At 41.2% G+C, this 21,037-nt stretch overlaps 1 protein-coding gene across 2 annotated transcripts; it reads right to left on the bottom strand.

Annotated features, from left to right (window-relative positions):
* Positions 1-1,766: 1,766 nt before the first annotated feature.
* Positions 1,767-20,365, bottom strand: RB195_008887 (uncharacterized protein; the record flags this gene model as incomplete). Of its 2 annotated transcripts, XM_064195618.1 has the most annotated exons (11): positions 1,767-1,917; positions 9,674-9,808; positions 9,890-10,010; positions 10,651-10,842; positions 10,921-11,025; positions 11,139-11,212; positions 16,465-16,639; positions 17,243-17,342; positions 19,619-19,712; positions 20,017-20,087; positions 20,267-20,365. In XM_064195618.1, 11 exons carry the CDS (start codon positions 20,363-20,365, stop codon positions 1,767-1,769), a joined length of 1,317 nt encoding a protein of 438 aa, XP_064046763.1. The 2 variants fall into 2 exon arrangements, with proteins under 2 accessions (XP_064046763.1, XP_064046764.1); XM_064195619.1 differs by lacking the exons at positions 1,767-1,917; positions 9,674-9,808; positions 9,890-10,010; ... (1 more) ...; positions 10,921-11,025; positions 11,139-11,212 and adding an exon at positions 13,692-13,752.
* Positions 20,366-21,037: the final 672 nt, after the last annotated feature.

Genomic DNA, 21,037 nt, shown 5'->3' with positions numbered 1-21,037 from the left:
TTTATTTTAGCTTGTTTTTTCAACCTATACTTGTACAAAACTCATGCGCATGTCAAATGAAGACTTTGATGTATGGGTCGCTGATCTTGGCCTCCTGTGGAAAGCTAGAAAATGCTCAAGGTGCGGACAACCAGCCCAATTTAGCCCTGATCCTTTCGCCACGTCCATTCTTCGGATGCACACAGCGTCAGTATTGGAAATATAGACGAAAAATTCCTGCTGACAAGAATTGGTTAAGATAGGTTCATCGATTGAACATAGAAAATTTATTCGCCTTAAAATTACAATGAAAATCACCGAAAACTTAGGCAATGATGACGTGAACGCAGTGTAACAGAAAGCAATATGTGGCGTAGTTTAAAATCGACCAGCAAAGACGATATAAATTATAATATCATGACATTCGAAGCATTCATGGAGCATTTACGTGATTCTCGCAAGTTGTGAGAATTAAATTGTGATCACAGGTGCAGTATAGAAGGACAATTTTATCCTGGAAAAAACGTTGGATTTTTCCAGAGGAAACTCCTTTGTGTCTTCATTTTTCACTTTGTAAAGTGAAATAGAAGTCACTTAAGAGAAGAAAATATGTCCACAATGATTCCGTATAAATGCTTCAAATAGTTCCAAAGAGAGATTGTGGCAGAATTTACTAGTTATTACAATTAAAACTATACAAAATTATTATGCGATAGTGGGAAAATAGTGAGTTTTTCGAAATTACCGAGAAAATTCACGATAAAGCAACAAAAACCAGTGCTGAGAGAAATAGCACAAGGGATTTTCCCGCTCAAAAAACTAAAGATATCGATAGGGTTCTATAAACGGGAATTATGAGAGCGACTATGCGTAAGCGTTTACTGGAAAATTTCTCGGAAGCAGTCAGCAAAAAGTCTCTTGTGTAGTCGCACGAGTATCGCGCTACGCGTCCAATTGCAGCAGATTTTCGCGCAAGCTCAGGCAAAAGATCTGTGCGACCTGTGGCCGCTGTGTTGCGACCGCCAAGTCAAACAAGTATAGTGGGGTCAAAACGACATGGAGCACGTACGCAATTGCGTACGCGGTTTTTCTCGAGGCGCTTCAGTGGAGCATAGTGGCTAGGAGCGTGGTGAAACTTTTGCTGGCACCACCCATCGCTGCAGTTTGCGACGGTCCCACCTAGGTTCCCACTGCTGCCTCCACCGTGCCGTTTCGAGCGCGTACGCAAATACACCGCAACTAAATTTATGACTCATTTCGTTTTGACTCGGCTATATACGTCTAGCATTTCTCTAGAATTTTTTTTTTTGGTAAAAAATTTGCAGCTTACGTTTGTGAGATTACAAGATCCGAGGACATTTGAGTTGACTGCTTCAGTTCATCAAATACATCCATTAACAATATGCTTTGTCTTATTTTTTTCTAATGGAGTACAGACAAGACTAAGAACCGGATTCTGTTCAAATCACCTAGGATAATAGGTTGTTGTGGTCTTGATTGGAAATTCTACTGGAAGCAAAAAAAAGCGTTTGCGAAACGCGTGGAAATTACAGGATAAGAAAGACCTTGTTAGGGATGAGAACCTATTCAAGGAAAGCACAACTTTTGCAGCACTGTTTATATAGGCCCAGGCGAAGCACTTTTTTTTTATTCTCCTACCAAGGCCATACCCGTAATTAAAGCAGCAGTATACCAGGAATAGCTTTGCGTAATTAGTAATAATACAGGAACAAGTACATTGAGAAGGAAATATTTCCACGGTCGTCCGTAGTCTGACGTTGAACCACTTAGACGATCAGGAATGGATCCAAGTCCGCATGATTTTTTGAACAATGACAGTTGTTGTCTCTTCCGATTCGTGTCCACATACCATTACATGATTTTGGTCCAATTAACTTCCAGAAACCTTGTTCACCGTCCTCCAAATCGGATGCGCATCTAAAAAAAGAAGTTACAATAATTTTCAGTCGCATTTTCGTCGCACTTCGCACATTTCTAAATTTTTGACTCTATTTGGTTATTTAATCAATGTGCTAATGATAATACATGTACTTTCTGGCACCGGTGGGTCATCATACCATATCTGTTTGACTGAGAAAATTATTTCGAAAATTCTCTACACCTTGTGTCCCTAACAGTATCATCTGTGTCACGTGTGCACCCGTTGTTCGCCGATGTAGTCGAGCGGACATCAGTAATAGATAGAGTAATAGGAGTTTTGAATTCCGGTGGACGCGTGCGGACGTCCGCGTGTGAATGAGGGGGTGGGGCTGAGGTAGTCACTATTCCGGCTATTTCGTCAGCTCAAGTTAGGTCACGTGAGCACTATTCCCGAAGAAGGAGAAGAGTTTATTCCCGAAGCATCTATGGAATACGTCCAAATATCTCGCGAAGAGCTTGAAGAAATGCTGGCACAAGCCCGCAGGAGCTCGACACCAGCAGCGACCGGTCTACAGCCTAGTTCCATCGTCATCCTCGAAACCGGTATTCAGTAAGCCTGGCCTTGCCAGGCAATTCGAATTCAATTCAAGCGTCCTTTACATTTTGACTCCTCTGATGGAGTGTGCTCCAGACGACTTCGACATAAGGAGCAACCTTGGCCGGGCTATCACATTATCGACACCAATAAACTATTGATTATAGCCGGTACTGATCCAGACGTATTCGTCTTCTACGACCAGCACACGAGAGCAGAAAGCATGCAAACTACTAGTCCTGTTCTGGCGGCTTTTTCAAGAGAAAAGAAAAAGAAAGAAGGTATATGTTCTATGGGAAGTCGATTGGAGTATAGAATGTTTCCGTTACACTACGAATCTGCTCAGATAAGAAACCCGCAGTCCCGCAAACAGCAGCGTGGAAGACAAGGAGGCACTCGTACATGGGTGCGTGTAAAGAGGGTCCCTGCGGATTTTTGAGCATGCCTCGATCATGCCTCGGCAGAGCGATTCGCGAAGGAATGTATCCCTAAGGAAATAACTCTCGCTGCTGCCCAACTACGTGGCTCCTCCCATCGCTCCGCCCACTTATTCCCCGTCATATGCGACATCGCAAGCGTGGTGAATACGCGTACGCTCGCGGCAACCGCGAAATCGAAATAGTGGAACAAACAGAACGGTTGGACGAGAACACACAGGGAGGTTTGAAATTCAGGGAAACTGACGCGAATGCAAAGCACTTGAGAACAATTACCATTCTTCTTTGCGCTATTCTTTATTTTTGTTTGGTTCGGTCTTTTCTCTTTCGTTTTCGGTTTTTTTTTTGCTTCTTGCTTAGTTCGTTGCTTCTTTGTTGATTCAGTCTTAATGTCTAAATGTAAGAACGGGAGTTTATATCTATACCAACTATGTAGGTTCGTATTTCCATATGGACCAAGTGGTGATTGCGACAGAAAAAGTTGAAGAAAACTTCCATGGAGTGGTTAGTTCTATTTTCCAAGTCATGTCATCACAACGTATGAGTAAGAGTTCTATTGAGTACTTAGGAATTGTTCCGCTATATATTTAGAATCCTTTGTCTAATTAAGTAAATCGAATCTCTGCACTCTCCTTATAACTTCTACTAGTCGTATCCATCCAGTGCAGTACTGTTTTCTTTCTTTACTGCGTTCTTTTTATGTTACAAAAAGTTATGTGATATTATGTTTAAAGTTGTTGTCATTAGAGAGATGTTCGCTTTCTATTATTAAGTGACAGTAGAAGATTGTTATTGAACGGAACGCTAATCGATAGGCGATGACATGACGTTTATAGGTGCGAGATAGAGGTTGGAGTTTAAAGAGTTCATTGTGTTATGTCTACCTGTTCTATTTCTGGAGACCAGAGGGATTGTGTTATATGTTTATTCTTTCCAGTACGGTTATTTACAACTTATCTATAGAACACTTGAACACATATGTGCATTTGTATTTACAATGTGTGATCTGTGATTCTAATTTTGTTCTTCCTATTTCGTCGCAACTACGTAGTTGTCTGTGTCTCTTATTATATTTTCTTCTTTCCCTGCAACTGTGTCGCTGTCTGAGTTTCTATAGCCAAGAAACCATCTAGTAGGATGGCAGTGTCGGTTTCCATAAGGCGTGGCCTTGTCGAGGCATGTTGGCGTATCTCTCGGCATATCCTCTGGACACTTAATGTCTCGGAGGCATTTGCGAAGAATCGGCCGGGACCCTCTTTACCGTTCCCCCGTAGATGCCTCTCAGTCAGTCTTTTCGGTACGGAGGAGCGGCGTGGGCACCCGCTCCTCAGGAACCCAGCCCTTTCTCGCACAAATGCGCAGTCAATATGGTCTCGTGGGGCGGCAAATTCCACAGCAGCAAGGATTCCAGGGGCTTCCAAAGCCCAATTGTTACCACTGTGGCCGCTTTGGCCATTTCGCGAGAGACTGCAGAGGACCTCTAAAACAGTGAAAGTGAGTTCATAGCTGGTCGTATTCACGAGAAATATAAATTTTGAATGTCTTTACATCTTTCTTCTTTCACTCGCGAGGTGATTTCGAACGGTTATTACCCCAGATGTATTGAAGCTTCCAAGCCAATGGGGGTGAGAGAGAATTCCTCATCAGCATATGAGAATTATAAGTTTGTTGATGATGAAATTGAAAAGCTGTTAGCATCGGGCGCAATTCTCGAGGTAGACTTTCAGCTCAGACATTCCATAAGAGTTAATGCACTTTCGGTTGCTAAAGGGAAGAAATCGCGTTTGATTCTAGATCTCTCAGCGCTGAATAGAAGCCTAGAAAAGAGTACATCAAATTCGAGGACTTAGCGAGGGTTCTCCCTTTGTTACCTAGGGGAGGCTCTATGACAAATTTCGATCCCAAATCAGGTCAATCATCACGTAAAGATTCAACCCCAGTGGACGAAGGTTCTGGGTTTCAAGTGGAGGCGGAGATACTTTACCTTTCTGTTATTACCTCTCGGTCTATCGACTGCACCAATGGTGTTTACAAAACTAATGAGACTTTTATTAGCTAAATGGCGATCTCAAGGGATAAGTATTGCCGTCTACCTTGACGATGGTCTAATTTGGGCAGCGTCTGCGCACAGGTGCAATGAGTGCGTCCAGGTCGTCAGAGAAGACCTTGGTAATGCCGGCTTCCTAGTGGCCGAGAAAAAGTGTATCTGGATCCCGCTCCAGAAGCTGAGTTGGTTAGGTGAAGTAATAGATTTGAAATCGTTTTCATTGAATCTTTCACAGGAAAGAAGATTAAAATGTCGTGAATTGGCCTCTGGGCTTTTGTCTAAACGTGAACCTTTCATGTTAGATCGAATGAATTGGCAAGGAACATTGGCTTCTATGCATTTGGTTATTCCTTTAAAGAAAACAAGAGCGTAGAAAGCAGTGGTCACTGCTATCGCAAAGAACAACTAGGGACAGCTTCGATGTACAGATGAGCGTTAAATCAAGCAGAAAGAGATGAGATCATAGGTTGGTTATGCTTTGATAAGCAATTCCAAGGTATTTTATGGACATCACGGGAAACCTACTCAGTGCTATTAGGGGATTTTCTGACGCTTCTAAATTGGTAGTAGGTTCAGTTTTATATTTAGACAACCATAACAAAATCTCCTCTTCAATTAATCTCCCACAAGAGTTATTCGGCTCATCCAGTACGGCTAGAGAACTCTTTGGTATATTATCAGGGCTACAAGTTTTTTCGAGTTATCTCTTCAGCGAGGAAGTTGTCTGGCACTGCGACAACCAGGTAGCCATCGCTATACTAAAGAAGGACAGCACGAAATCTGATCTTCAAACTCTTAGTCAACACATTTGGAAACTTTGCTATAATTTACAGTTAGAATTTGTATGGATTTGACGAGAATTCAATACAGAGGTTAACGAAGCCTCTAGAGAGATTAATTTAGACGACTGGTGTATAAGAGATGAAATTTTTGAAGAGCTGGAAAGAGTATGGGGGAACTGTACAGGGGACATGTTCGCTAGTACAGCTAGTAGTTAATGCGAAAGATTCGTTTTCAGAGACGAAAACCACGCAGCGGTGGGTCATAATGCCTTTTCGCCACAGGCGCAAATATGGTGGACCGCTTCTCTCGTCTGGTGGGTTTCTCCTCCTTCACTTATCGCTCAAACTCTGTTGTGTGCCAAAGCAAATAAGAGTAAAGGTTGTATTATGGTTTCCAATGTGGACCTCACATTTGTTCTTTCCTTTGTTAAGAGACGGTAATAGTTGGATTCCTCACATTAAACAGTTTATTATATTTCCCGCAAGTTCTCTAGTTCTGAAAGGGGACTCTCCTTTATTTACATTCGGAAAAGAACCACTTGATTTCGATTTTTCGTTCATTTCGATATCTTTCAGACCCGCTCCCGAGCTTTACCTTTTCCACTTGTCCAGTGGGATTCAAAACGAAGGTTTTGCCGTAATATCACCTTGACCACCCTGACTCCCGTTGATCTTCGAACTGGTCAAGCGGGCGCCAGTAATTCTTCCATTTTTCCCGATCGCGTGCCAGAGTAGCCCAGTGGTTCCTCGTTTCTCGTTTGACACGAAGAGCATTATGATTTTCTTTGAAGAAGTTCGTGAAGACATCTGATCGGGTCGGCGGTCTTCCTGTAGTGCGCTTAATATCGCGGAGAACCCAGTCGCTCACAGCTCTGGTCCAAGGGTTGTCGTTAAAGCGCATCACGTGCCCGACCCACCTTATTTTACTTTCCTTGGCAAACGCGGCGGCGTCTCTATTCTTTGATCGCTGACGTAGGAGAGAACTTGCCGTAATATCGTGGAGGCAAAAGTGGGGTTTTGAATTCCGGTGGACGCGTGCAGACGGCCGCGTCCGCGTGTGTTTGAATAGGTGGGGCTGAAGCAGCCACCATTCCGGCTATTTCGTCAGCTCAAGTCCCTCCTACCCATTCCAAGTACTAATTTATGATTCTATATCGGAACCAGATCTAAGATCAGGCTGTAAATAAATATCAATTACAATTATTGGGTTAGATATGGTTTTTAAGAGTCTTAATATCCTGTCCAAATTATTCCGCAGAAGAATTTAGGGCAGAAAATAGTACTGAATAAGCTCATATACAGAGGAGTATCCTCAGGATAGTCTTGAATAATATCCATGGGTCAACCATAGGACAGGAAAGGAATACGGTACGAATATTCGCAAACGTTGCCATAGGATAGACTTGATATCTCAGGGTCGTAGGCAAGGGGCCGAGAAGAGTCTCCAGTAGACATGTCTCCTATACAGGCCCGCGTATCATATCGCCCCGAGATATGCATATATTATGCGGGTCCAGAGTACATCCATTAGCAAGGCGAAGAGCTTCAGTAGGAGGCGGGATTAGTCAATGTGATCAGTGTATAGCAATAAACTAGCAATGGAATAGCAGGAATACATTGAGAGGAGTAGAACGTTCCAACTGGACGGCAGACCAACCCGAAATATACCGCTGCGTGCGCGCGTCCAGAACATTGCGATCAATGATATGATCTACCACACAGCATAGTGTCATACTATACCACACATAGTGGCATACCACAGAAGAGGATACGCTTTTCAGAAATTACAGAGACCCCTAAATGGAGGAGCGCGGGAGAAACTGTAGCGGTTGCGCGGCCGTTGCAGGGAAGGATGAAGTTGCAAAGACAATAAACGATTGCTTTGATACTTGAATTGCACCAGGAACTCTCCAGATTTACAGGAGAGTTAGGAAGGAACTTTTGACCTTTGCAGATAAATTCCGGGTACCTGTATAGGCCATTCATAGGTTACGGAACGTGTTTCTGGCCCACCTCATCAACAACGGAAAGACCAGAACACTGAGCTACCATTTAGCAGCTTTAACACACTTCTTCGGTCCTTTACCGAAGGTTGACAATGAAATCTAACGCGCTCTCCTCCGCACAGGCAACAAAAAGAGGCCACCTGTCCGTCACAGGATGAAGGCAACACGAGAAGACGTGGAAAAATGACCGCTGTGACGGATGGGCCCTTACTAAGCCATCCGTCATAGCGGTCAAGGGAGCGAGCATGATTTTATTGGCATTTTTGGCTTTTCTGAGAGTCAGCGAAGTGATTCACCTACGTTTCGCTGACCTTAACCGCAAAAGCGGAGACATGTGGTGGATCACAATTAGGAAATCCAGGACAGATCAAGAAGGAATAGGGTGTACTATAGCGTTTAGAATGAAAGAGAGCGAAGAAGAACTGTGGAATACATTGTGCAACCAACGATTCCCTTATTTGCCAGAAGAGTTTATTTTCACCAGTATTTCCGGCAAACCATAGTCACAGGACTACGCCGACTCATCAAGAAAACTAATATGGACGCAGGGGTCGGAGCGCAGCTCCTTACACCGCACTCCTTTCGAGGAGGTGCTGCGACAACCGCGGTACGAAGAGGAACCTACCCCGCAAACATCATGCGGGTCAGTAGGTGTAAATCCGTTAAGTCCTTTAAAAGTGATATATATATATAATATATATATATATATATATATATATATATATATATATATATATAATATATATAACTATGTACACACATTTAGCTCATATTTGTTTGCATCTCTTGTAATCGTGGCCTTGTCTCCGTATTGTGTCAACGTAATTATCGCTGATCTCCAACTTCCTCGTTTCTCGATTTCAGCGCAATACAGTGTTCTGTTCATGGTTATTTATGTTGATATCTAGGGTAACTTACCTTTATTATGTTATGTACACGAGTAAATACTTTTTATTAGGTCATCACTTCATTTCCGCGATCCAATAGATCCACTTACGTTTCGTGGTGGTATCCCTCATTTATTCATTTTCATATATTCATTTCAATAAGCGGCATTATCGAACCCATTGAACAGTTACTGTTCGCTATTAGACAATATATATTCTTTGCTGCTCTGTATGAGCATACAGATTTGATATTTCTCGTTGTACAGACCTAACGTTCGTTGTTCTTTACGAGATAATCAGATCGCTTCACTTATGGGTCACATAGAATCTACCTATCTTGATAGTTATTGTAAGCTGTCGAATAAAGCCTTCACCCCCCTCCCCCCTTGTCCAGTGGAATTAAAAACGGAGGTTTTGCCGTAATATCGTGGAGGCGAAAATTCCATTCTTCCACACCGCTAAAGTTGCTCAGTAGCTTCTTTTTCGCGAGGGAATCGAATACATCGAAACCTTCTTTGACCTTCTGCGAAGATGTATGACTATTGCGCCGACGGTCTTCCTGAGGTGCGTGTGTATTGCGTGGTATCCAACCGCTCACAGCTAACTTCCCGATCTAGATATACATAGTTGGAGCATTCGGATGTATATTTTGAGCGTGAACAAGGCATCAGAAACTCATCCTTTCCTCAAGAACATTGTCTTGCCAATTTCAGCTGGAGACCGTTCTTTTTGTGCGTTTTATCAAATTTGACCAGCCTTGCCTCGGCATTTGATTGACGTTTGATGTTATCAAAACGATGTCATTATCGAAATGCAGATGAAGACTGTTTGTGATTCATGCACATGGGCTTTTTTCCTTTTTGGTTATTGTTCACATAGCCTTCACTTTTCCTTATTATTTCATCACTTTTACCTTCATAGTTTGGATCAGTCTCCACACATCTTTTTAATTTTTAAACTCTTGTTTGGATGGGTCATATTTTGTAAGCAGGAGGGACAGTATTTTAACATGGTCAATCAGTGGATGGGTCCAGTAACAATCAACGGGGTTAGACTCACCTGCCATTATTACGGTGCAATGTGGCTTCCGGTTGACATTCAGCGCATATCGTGTTACCTCTATATAAGCGTGTCTTGAACTGCTTATGCCAACAATTTCTGTTCACCCATCCGATTTTGTACTTTACGCAATAGCTGAAACCGAGAATTTGCCAGCTACATTTAATTTGAACAAGAGCCAAGAGGAAGAAGGTAGATAATGTAAAACTAGCGTACTAGGTTGCTTCTTTGAGCTTTTCGTGAACCGATGGTAGGTCCCAGTAGATGTTGTCACGAGCCATCTTCGAACGAGTGTCATTGTAACGATAATCTAGTAACAGTGCAACTGTTGTGATATCTGGAAAAGCGCAGTATGTTTTATCACACCCATCATAGCAATCAAATATTGAATAGTTTTCAGGGTGTGCTCTCAATTGTGATCTTCTTATTTTTTGTTCATGGATACAGGATGTTATTTCACAATGTTGTTAAATCAACTGCAAGCGCACTACAATGGAAGAATCAGTTGGTCTATCTATTTCCGAAACGTATCAGTAAACGGTTGAAACTCTTCCAACTGGGATAGGGAATTAATTTCGCTCGAACGAGAAATTCCTAAACTAAAGAGGCGAAAGCAGATGACCATGAAATGAGAAAAATGAAGTTAATAATTCAAAAATTTTATGGACTATATGATGTTATATAGGTCTTTCTGATGAGTGTTACAATTGAAATCCCATAATATTTCAAATATTAATAGCAATAATTAGCATAGGCGGTAGTTTTCACGCATAGGAAGCCTGAAGCTTAGTTGCAGGGCAATGGGTAGAGAAATCATACTTTATAAACGAAAAAAACAAATGCTGTTTCTGTTCAACCTAAAACCTACCTGACAACCACGAATTCCTCTAAAATATTGACTCCTCCTCAGTGATTTCCTTGGTGTATTACAGAAGGAAAATCAATTAAAATTCATTCAATTAATTGAAATCAATTACCATCTAAGGATCGCCGTTTTGAACACTGTGTGTGGCACGTGCGCATTTCTTTCAGCGGTGGACATTGCTGACCGCCTCGTTCAGGTTTTTGTGTGACATATCGAGTTCTTTGCTGGACTCCAATTCCGCATACACCATCATCGGCAACACAGTTCTCCCATGGACCCCATGAAGAAACAGCGCAGTCTCTACCTAAAATTTGAGAAAGGAAAAAATTTCTCCTTCAAAAAGTAGAAAAAAGAGCAGTGCGGACAGTGAAGAACGACGTACGTGGACACACAAATGTGTAGTCAGAACAGCAATCACCAAGCACAACACATGTTTCGTCGCAATAACAGTCGGTAGGCGGTGCTTCCAGGTACATAAGTTGTTGGTCTAAATCAGTTAATTTATAATTAATTCTCAGTAGTGACACCATTTCCGGATGGATTTTAAGCATCAAAATTCCGTAGAGGACGAAAAATGTAGTGTTTTAGGAAAAAAGTTACCTTCATCGTCGTAATAATCTGATGTTGGTGTCGTAGAAACAGTTAACGGTATGTGTTGGCTAAGGATTGAGTATCTAAACAATTTTCACATAGCATCCAATACAGTGCCAATCATAACTACAAGGAAATCCCACTTTTTAATTATTATCACACTCCAAATAATTCAAAAAAAATGCGGTTAATGATTAAGAAAATCAAAATAGTATAAAAGTCATTTTTGCAGTGAGATATGTTTATGTAGAGACGGCAGGTATGTTTTCTTGGATGGCCGCAAAGGAGTAGAAGACACAAGGAGGAGGTATGTACGTTATGCAGAGAAAGTGGTTGAGCGCGATGTTGTCGGTGACGAGTTGCGTCGAGTCGTCTGTGTAAAATAAGTCTCTAAAATAAAATAAAATATTCTTACGTCTTCTTTTCTTGAGTTTTTCACAATGGCTCCAACTGGATATTGGGAATGTCTGCTTCTTCATTTTGTACAACATCGTTTTATATATGGGTAGAATGTTTCTTTATTAATCCCTAATCCAATGTACTAATGTCATGGCTTGTTTTCAAAAATTTTCATGGGTTCAATTGAGGGAATAAATTTCGATCTAAAAGGTCTCTAGGCAAGTGTGCGGCATAGTCTCGCAGCGCTCCTCCGTGTTCCGAAATTCATTCATCATTTGGTTACCGAGCGGAGTGGAAAAGGAAGAACGGACGTGGGCCGAACAGAACAAGAAGCGCAACTCCCAAGCAGTGTCACCATCCCAAAAGGTGAAGGAAAAGATGCCGCGAACTGGAGATAACCGGGGTTGTCCATCAGGGAAGAGTTGGCGCTCCTCTACTCGAGCTCTCCTTTTTTCTCGAGCGGAGATTTGTGCTTGCTAGCCCTGCAGTGAGAGGTGTTTTAGGCCATGTTTATTATAGTGTGTATATATAGAGCGGAGATAAAGACTGAGTAATTGTATATTGAGCATAGTATGCAGTCGAGTACACAGATGTCATAAAGGGTAAGACAATGTACATCTATGCCGTAGAGTTGATAAGAGCTCGACTTTAAGGGCAGCATACCACGAATCTGGCGTGGTGAAGGAATCAACGGAGTTAGGGTTGTAGATTGCAGGATCAGGAGTGGTTCCGCTCATCTCCCTCTGATCGTCGCAAGGAACGGTACGGAAGACGACGTTTTAAGACGATTTCAGTTGCAACGCGCCACCTTTGTGCACGCGCCGAGTCCAAGTGCAAGCGGTCGAAGATCACTTATGCCTTCTCACCGGCCTCATCAAGTAAAACCAATGAAAAGGCTGCTAGGGGGACCGTAACGTTTCCATAGAGAAGCGTTCTAACGTGCCTCTTGATAACCGAAGTTTTCACGCCGTTTCTTACGATGCTCAGGGAGAGATGAGCGGAACCACCCTAGATCCGCCAATCTACAACAGCATCTCTAGCTTTTCACGTGGATCACCTCAAAACGTCAGATTCCTAGTATGCTGCCTTTGAGGGGGCAGCAATAGCGCGTCACGCATGTGACAAAGCATACTAAAGACAGGCATGAGTCCAGTGTATGCGAAAAGCATAGGATGGCGCTAGGTGGCTTAGGTCCCCGAGGGGTAGTGATCGCGTCAAGCAGGGCGTGAATAATCGGTGCAGATACAAGCTATGTGGCTACTGTGTCCTCGTGTGGACCTCACTCTGTTCTCTCACGCGCTCATGCGTATACTTGGGATGTTTGGTGGCCAGTGTCTACACTTCAACGAGTCTCGAAACTGGATTTGGGGCCCTGCCATGCAGAGACACGACAAAAACTGTGATCAGGTGTGTATAATTTGAAGTGCACAGACATTTATGGCAGTACATTGTATACGCCAATACACCTGAGCATACGAATACGTTGTGTTACATTAATAAACTCGTACGTTAGATTGACCCGAGAGTAGGTAGTTGAGTATTTGAGGGTTTTTTTTCCAACGAATTTCCATAAAAATAAATGACTCACTTGAAATCAGTTCGATTTGCTCAGTGTATAAAATGGCTCAAATTCATGGTTCGCCATTGGGTGAGGGATGAGTTCGTATTTATGAGAATTGGAGAATCTGCCTTATAGAACAGAGCTGCCTTTTTCGGCCCTTTTTATCAAATTTCAAGTGACAATCTTCAAACATTCACAACAACTTATTGAATCCCGAACACATTGACAATTGAAATACAGAAATCGTTTCGGGACAGACTTATGAAAATTTGTTGATGCTTTTGTTGGGAACGTACCAAGAGGTGGAAGATAATAGAAAAAATATGAAGGAGTAAATAAATTGGAGCTGAAAGATTTTATTCCAGCAAAAAGAGAGCACAGGTGTATTCGCCGAAACAGACATATCGCATATGAGCCGCCCCCCCCCCACTAGGTCTTGAAATGACCACAAATGCAGGGAGATGCGATAAAGAGATGTATGCTATTAAACTGTTCTTTTTTTCAATAAGGAGCCTTTTTGCAGCTAGAATTCGATGATCATAATTTTATTCAGAAGATTCTTTTAAAACGTGCAATAACAAAAGCTCATATAAGCAAATTTTTCAAAGAAAATTTCCTTCGAGAAGAAATGATGAATCAGTTGGTGAAGTTGTTGAATGGCTTCTAAATGTGGGATATACCTGCAGTTATGACAAAAACTGTAGTTCATTGCTTATCCTGACTGGATAATTTGAAAACAGAAATTTCGAAATCAGCGCTTCAGGCAAAGTGTATCGTATGATCGCGGTTTCACTCTGGGCATCATTTTCTGTCGCTCTGGTTTGATAGATTTTTTTAATCCCATGCAGAACGGTTTTCAACTCTCGTGGAGAACAAACTTTGATGCAGGAATAGAGTACCACAGTGTTAAAGGGATTATCTAGTATATAAGTTGCAGGTAAAGGTCGGATTATTTGAGGAAGATTACGGTTTCTAAATATGTTACGGGAACCACAAATTTCCTTTTAAAGCAGCATACCATGAACGCTTCTTACTCAGTACGTAAAGATTCGAGAGTTATACAGTAACTTCACGACCTGAATTTCGGCATCCTTTTCAGAATATATATCATCATGAACGTGAAGAGAGGGATCCGACAAGGTGACACAATTTCAAAATGTTCAGGGCCGCTCTCGAGAGCGGTTGATGGTCGATAGCTACACCATCTGTGCTTTGCTGATGACATCGTTCTTATAACATCTAGCACTAACCAAGCGAAACGGCTACTTGCCGAATTTGACGAAACATGAGGATGGATCGAGCTTCGGCCGAATCTGCGAAAGCCGATGTATGTACGAAACAGATGGGTCTCAAATGTTCTATTGACGATTAACGGAACGAACATATCCGAATGCACCATCATTGAACGTGATCGAGGATTGAAAAGCATGAACTTGACAAGACAATGTTCGTGTTATTAATGCCTTATTCACGTTCAAATAATACATCAAAATGCTCCAGCTATGTATACCTAAGTCGGGAAGTTAACATGATAAACGACGTGACCTCCGTGCTGGGTAGGAGGAGACGAGCGGCTAGGGGAGCGTATAAGAGCATCGAGAATGTAGTGAAGAGGACTAGGAGCATCTTACTCACCTATTCAACGCCACCGTTCTTCATGCTTTAACCTGGGTTTCGGAAACCTGAGCGTTAAGCAAGAATAAGAGAATCCCGCTTTAGGCAATTGAAGGAGGGAATTCGAAGTTCAGTCCTACGTTAACGACAGAATATGCCAACTTTACTTTCCTTGGCATATGCTGCCGCATATGCCAAGGAAAGTAAAATTAGGTATACGTGATGCAACAAAAATCCCCGGACCAGAGCTGTGAGCGGCTGGATAGTCAGACATCTTCGCAAAGCCGTTCAAAGAAGGTTTTGATGTATTCGAGTTCTTCGCGAGAAAAGAAGCTACTGGGCAACCTTAGCGCGCGAAATGGAAGTATTGCTGATGTCCGCTCGACTATGAAGAAGAAGACCGAGAACACCCTTTGCTTGACCCCTTGCTTTGACATATGCATTGGAAACTTGGGCATTTTGCAACCAGAAAGAAAACGCGATGAGCGTCATTGAGCACGCATCTGAAAGCGTGATGCTAGGAGTATCCCGCTTTACGCAAGTAAGGACTCTGGCACATATGGATTAATGAAAAATTACTCGCGCCTGCTCGACCAGTTCGAAGAAAAACTGGAGTTTCTCGTGGATTCCTACAACACATCAGATTCGTGGTATGCTGCCTCTAATTACGTATTAGATAGTTTTTTTTTTTTGCATGCAATGCATTGAAAAAAGGAAGTGCGAAAGTATGTATACATGTAAGGAGCAAAGATAGTTCCTCAGGATCATGACGATACTCTTTGCTGGAGAAGAGCTGCAGCTACATGAGCTCACAAATCAGAAACTGCAGTATAGAAGCTGAAGACACTCGTGCGGTTATTCATGTATGCAACTGCCAACGTGCAGGTGTGCGCTACCTCTAAGATGTTAAAGACAACGTACAGGGAAATTTTCGAAGCCAACATGTCTCCACCAATAGGTAACGGGTTTCATCCACAAAAATTTCAACAAACGCTGTCTTTATGAACAAAATTGATTAAGTTTAATTTTTAAATTTCAGGCATCAGCACAGCTACAAAGCATCAACAAAAAATTGCCATTGAGCGGGAAGAACATTTCGAGGCTCTAAAAAACATCAAGAGAATATCTGGATTTCAGTACCCCTACTTTCTTCCTAGAAGTAAAACTGGAACAGGGAGCTGATCGGAAAATAGACTCCGCATCGATTTGCCGTATGAGTGGGAATCCCCAATTATTTTGGGGCATAGCAGGGCAATTTCAAGCTTTTCAAGTTTCAAACGATTTCTTCACAGGTCATATATTGTAATCTATAAGGTGACAATAACAGAAATGAAATATAAGCAAAAATTTCCAATTCCAACACACAGCAACGAAATAATTAGCGTTACTCCAAAGGGAAATTTTTTTCGGCACTGCAAACTTTCAAGTACGTTAGAAGACGCTGTACGCAACAATTAACAGGATTTTGTCCACATATTCTATCCACATGGGAAAAAATCACATGCAGACAACTTTCTACATTAACACGTAGTTAGGAAGTGATCTTTTAGGAATTGAAAATAAACTGCAAACAAAATCCTTGACCTGCTAATGAATACATTCAAAGATTTTAGCAATTCTAACTAATCGAATTAACTCGTAATACATTTCAGCACACGGCACCTACATGGCATCTGCGATTTCGAACCTCATCGTTGTGTCTTCGGCATCAGCAAAAAAAGAGAGTAGCACAGCATAAAAGCGTTAATAGTTCACACACACCGTATGAGAAGATGTTTCGGTTTCGGCGTATACCGTTGAATATCTTCCGGTGGTTGATCCGGCCCTTCAGGATATCCGAACAAAAAGTGTGTGATTTTTCGTGCTGGTGATGTTCCATGATCATGATGACTGCTTTTTGGAACACGATTTGACACAACATCATCATCAGTTGGAGCTAAAAATATTTATTTACTACGAAATCTTATTAAGACATTCGTTTGTGAAATTTTCCATAGTTCAAAGCAGACCAAACACCAAGAGTTATGAGATTTATAGTCGCCGGTACTTATGTTTGACTCGTCGACCGCGACAAATCCACGGAACTCACGTGTTCTAAATGTTGCAGTGGCCAATCTCGACTGTAAGTGCTGATGACTACGTATTTTTTAAAGTTCTAAGATCGAAGATTTATGAAAGTCATCGAAAAGTGCACATTCATTGCCTCATTTGATAGTGGTTTTCTCATCGATGTTTGTCACGTCTCATAAGCGCAAGGAAATGAAAGGGCGGATGCTTTGCGCTGCAGTCGAAAAGGGGACGATTACGAGAAACGTACCAGCACGTGCAAAAGTTAGCGGTGCAACCACGTTTGAATCAAAAACATCTCGGGTTCGCACTTTTTTTTTGAATTTATCCTGACGTTTGGAACAACCAAGGCTATGTTTCAGTAATTTTGCTAAATATCGTTCCTAAAATCCACTCGAAACTGAGTGGTGATTTTATTGATTTGACTGAACAAATTTGAACTTTAAAAAAATGTTCTGCTGAACGGACGAACCATATCGAAGATATATGTCTCCGGCACCTGATCCTTCTAGTTCTATCACATCCGGAAACACAACTTTTCCAATGCGTTGGTGATGTTCTGAATCGAAGACCTAAAACAAACGAAGCTCGGGAAGCATATGTTCGATAGCGAAGGAAATATAAAGATAGGAAAGAAGAAACATTTGTTCTCCAACACCCCTACATGCAAATATGCTCCCTAACATGACATTAGGTGTACCAGAAAGTTCTGTCCGTTTTTGGAATGGAACAAAATACAAATTTTTTCTTACTGTCAATAAACGTTATTGAATATTACAATTGCCATTCTTATTAATATATAAATGTATATATTATATGCCAACGTGAGGGAATTCGTATATACCATTTTTGAAAATGTTTCATCTTTTGATGCAAAAATTGAACCAGTGCTTGTTTAACATCATATTTCACTCTTTAAAATCTTTGCCATTCAAAAAATTTTGTGAGGACAAAAATAAGTGATAGTAAGACGGTGCTAAGTCCGGGGATTACGGTGGATGTGACTGAATTTCCCAGCCTAGTTCTGAAATTTTTTGACGACTCCCTAAAGCAGTATATGGCCTGGGATTATTATGATGCAGTATGATCTCCTTTCTATTTCTGTTGAACATCGTCGGCCTCTTTTCTTCGATTGCTCTCTTTGAATTATTGAGTTGTTGACAATACTTCTCCGAGTTGAGCTTTTCGTACGACTTTAAAAGCTCATAATGTACTGGTCCTCGATTGTACCACCATGTGCACAACATTCTCTTATTCAGAGCCAAAGAGCTTATTCTTCCGTATCGAAATTCGTATAGAATACAGTGGCATAAATGAACTTTATAAGTAGCCATGGGTGCACTATTGCTTCACATTTAAAGGCAGCATACCATGAATCTGAGGTGGTGCGGATTTCAGGTGGAGTATCCGCATACAGGGTCGCAGATTATGGAGAGGGGTAGTTCCGCTCATCTCTCCCCGCATCACTGCAAACAGCCGCCTCCCTAATGCTGTTTTGTAGGACGCCATCTATTGCAACGATCCGCCCCTTGCCCCACCTCCGCCCTGCGATTCGTCGAAAATCAATTCGGACTGCCCCGATAGGCAGAAAGGGACGCTACGCGTGCAAGGGTGGCGCGCTGCAATAGAAGGCGTCGCACAAAACAGCATTCAGGGGCCGGCTTCTTGCAGTGATTCAGGGAGGGATGAGCGGAACCACCCCCGTCTCCATAATCTACGACTCCGTATACGGATACTTCACCTGAAATTCGTAAAAGCCCAGATTTGTGGTATGCTGCCTTTAAGACTTAAACTTGAATCAGCCGTTTTGTTCACTTTGCTACATCAGAGCGTATACATTAAGAGTAAAGGTAAAAATAAAGGTAAAGATAGTAAAGGAATAAAGGTAGACAGCCGAACATACGCCAAACGAACATGTGCTTACGTGTCGAAACTTGTTGTAACAAAAGCGGACAGAACTTTCCGAGGTCGATCTAATATTTTCCTGTTTGAACATGAAAAAACGCTGCTAACTTCTTCGTCGCTGACGAATTTTGGGCTGGAGAACAATGAAGAGAACAGGTGTTGTAGTGCGCAGATGGGTACGGTAGGTTCATTTAACACAGACACCCAACAATGGGACCTGCCCCCAACAATAGCGAGTTTTTATTGGCTTGTGGGCGTTTTGAAGTGGAAAACCAGATAGAGTGCATAGAAATGGAATTTTAGAATTTTATGGTTTATTATTCACTGAGAGGTTTTCTTAGCTTCTTTTTCAAATGGAGATGAAATAAAGTGCAAAGTGATACCATTTGCAAACAATTTCCTTCAACTAAAAGAGATTCTATTCTTTCTTTCTCATCCGATCTTTATCTTTTTCCCTCTTCCTTCGGAATTCTTTTGACCCATCTATTCTTTTTTGAAAAAAAACAAAGGATTTTCTTTCCATACTTTTAAGAATTCTCGAAATTTATAGAATAATAAAAATAAAAATTGAAAAAAGAAGTAAAAGAAATAAAAACAAATAAATAATAATATAATAATAGAAAGGAAGCCAACTCAGAGCACTTTGAGCAAACAAAGTATAAAAATCAAACACTTTCTTCCTTTTGGGTTGATGTCTTCCAGAAATAAATTCGAGGGTAACGACAATGATAAAATGTCGAATTAATGCCATAACGTGTATGTTTGCTAAGACATATATGAATCCAATAACAAATTGATATGAGACGTTGTGTTCACAAAATTGAAGTGACATTTCATTGGAGAAGAAATGAAAAGAAAAAAAGGAAAGAAGGAAAAAGAAGAAAAGAAAACGAAAATTGAACAAAATATGGAATGTTACGGTGTCTCAGACAGCGAAACTCACATCCGGATAGACTAGATCGTAGCCGTCGCCAGATGCTTCGTAGTAAGGAGTTTGATACGTTGAGAACGGTCCTGTTTTTGGTAAACCATGATGACTAAATTTTAGGATACTGTAGCTGTATTTTATACAAAGTGGAAAATTGAAACAAATTGACTAACAAAAGCGACATAATGAAACAAATAAATATAGAAGCATCCAAAATAAAAATAAAAAAATTGATCAACTAGACATAATCGTGAGCACTTATGTTTATAGTGGCAACCGCGACGCGTCCGCACTAATTTCTGTGGTCCGCACACTGTCTTTTTCCTGCTTCCTATCACAACCGAAGATCCGTTGCGGTTGTGTGGGAAACATAAGTATCGACGTGTGCAAGGTAAAGTAATCACATCACTTACGATCGGTTCGAATCGTCCATCTTTCGGTATGGATTCATAGTTGGCAAATGCCTTATTCCATCGTCGATTGCCTAGAAAACACATTCTGACGTTGTTCGAAGTTCGAATACTCGAGAACGCAGTCGAAAAAGACTGTCAGTAATGAGAAAAAAAAATCAGAGAAACAATCAAGACGAAAAATACGGTATCGTATTTCTGGATGTTACTACATTGTTTAAAAAAGATTTATTTTTGAAAGAATCCGCCAAACCTTGCATGATGTGTTTCTGCCAGTGCAGCACATTCGCCGCTGATAGCAGCCGCCTTCGGCAAATGGCACGATGAGGAGAACGAGGGACAGCGAAAACATCAGGACATCTAAAACAGCAGTTGTTTTATGTATTTGTAAGTAATTATTTATTTTTTCTTGCATCTGACGGGTTTTAAGCGGAAGAAGAAACAGAAGTCGAAAAAAAATGAAAATGTGACGTCATTTGATGCGTTGCTAATTGCGTCATCGGTTTCGGTCACGATTTAAGGTTCAACTTATCTCTCTATGGAAAAATCAATTATCTATCACCTGCAGAATTTCTAGAATAAGCCCTTAAAATAACTCCTTATGATAGGACATCCCAAGGACATACGAAAATAGATCTCTTTTTTCAAATGGGAAAAAATACATCCGGTTAAAATATCAAAAGGATAGTGATCTCGAGCTAATTCAAACGTAAAACCGTTAAAAAAAACGTAAGGCGTAATTGTTGTCAAAATATCGAGAAATATGATACCAAGTGATAATTGAAATTTAGGAGCAGACGTTTTCAGAAGATCCAGGTGAAATAGATGAGAATAAGGAAGGTGAGAAATTTCAGGAAGACTTTCCGTGCAGTTTTCACACCATATACTCGATTCGTCATTTAATTAATAATCAATCGAGCTGGCAACGTCCAAGAATTCACATATTCCTAAAATTAGAATTCCTAGACTTTAGAAAGCAATGAAAAGTAAGTTTAAGGTAGTTCTGCCTAAGGTTATATCAATG

Source organism: Necator americanus, chromosome III (genome assembly GCF_031761385.1).
Source record: "Necator americanus strain Aroian chromosome III, whole genome shotgun sequence".
Classification (NCBI taxonomy): domain Eukaryota; kingdom Metazoa; phylum Nematoda; class Chromadorea; order Rhabditida; family Ancylostomatidae; genus Necator; species Necator americanus.
The sequence above is the reverse complement of the archived record's forward strand: the minus strand, read 5'-3'. Positions and strand labels throughout refer to the sequence as shown.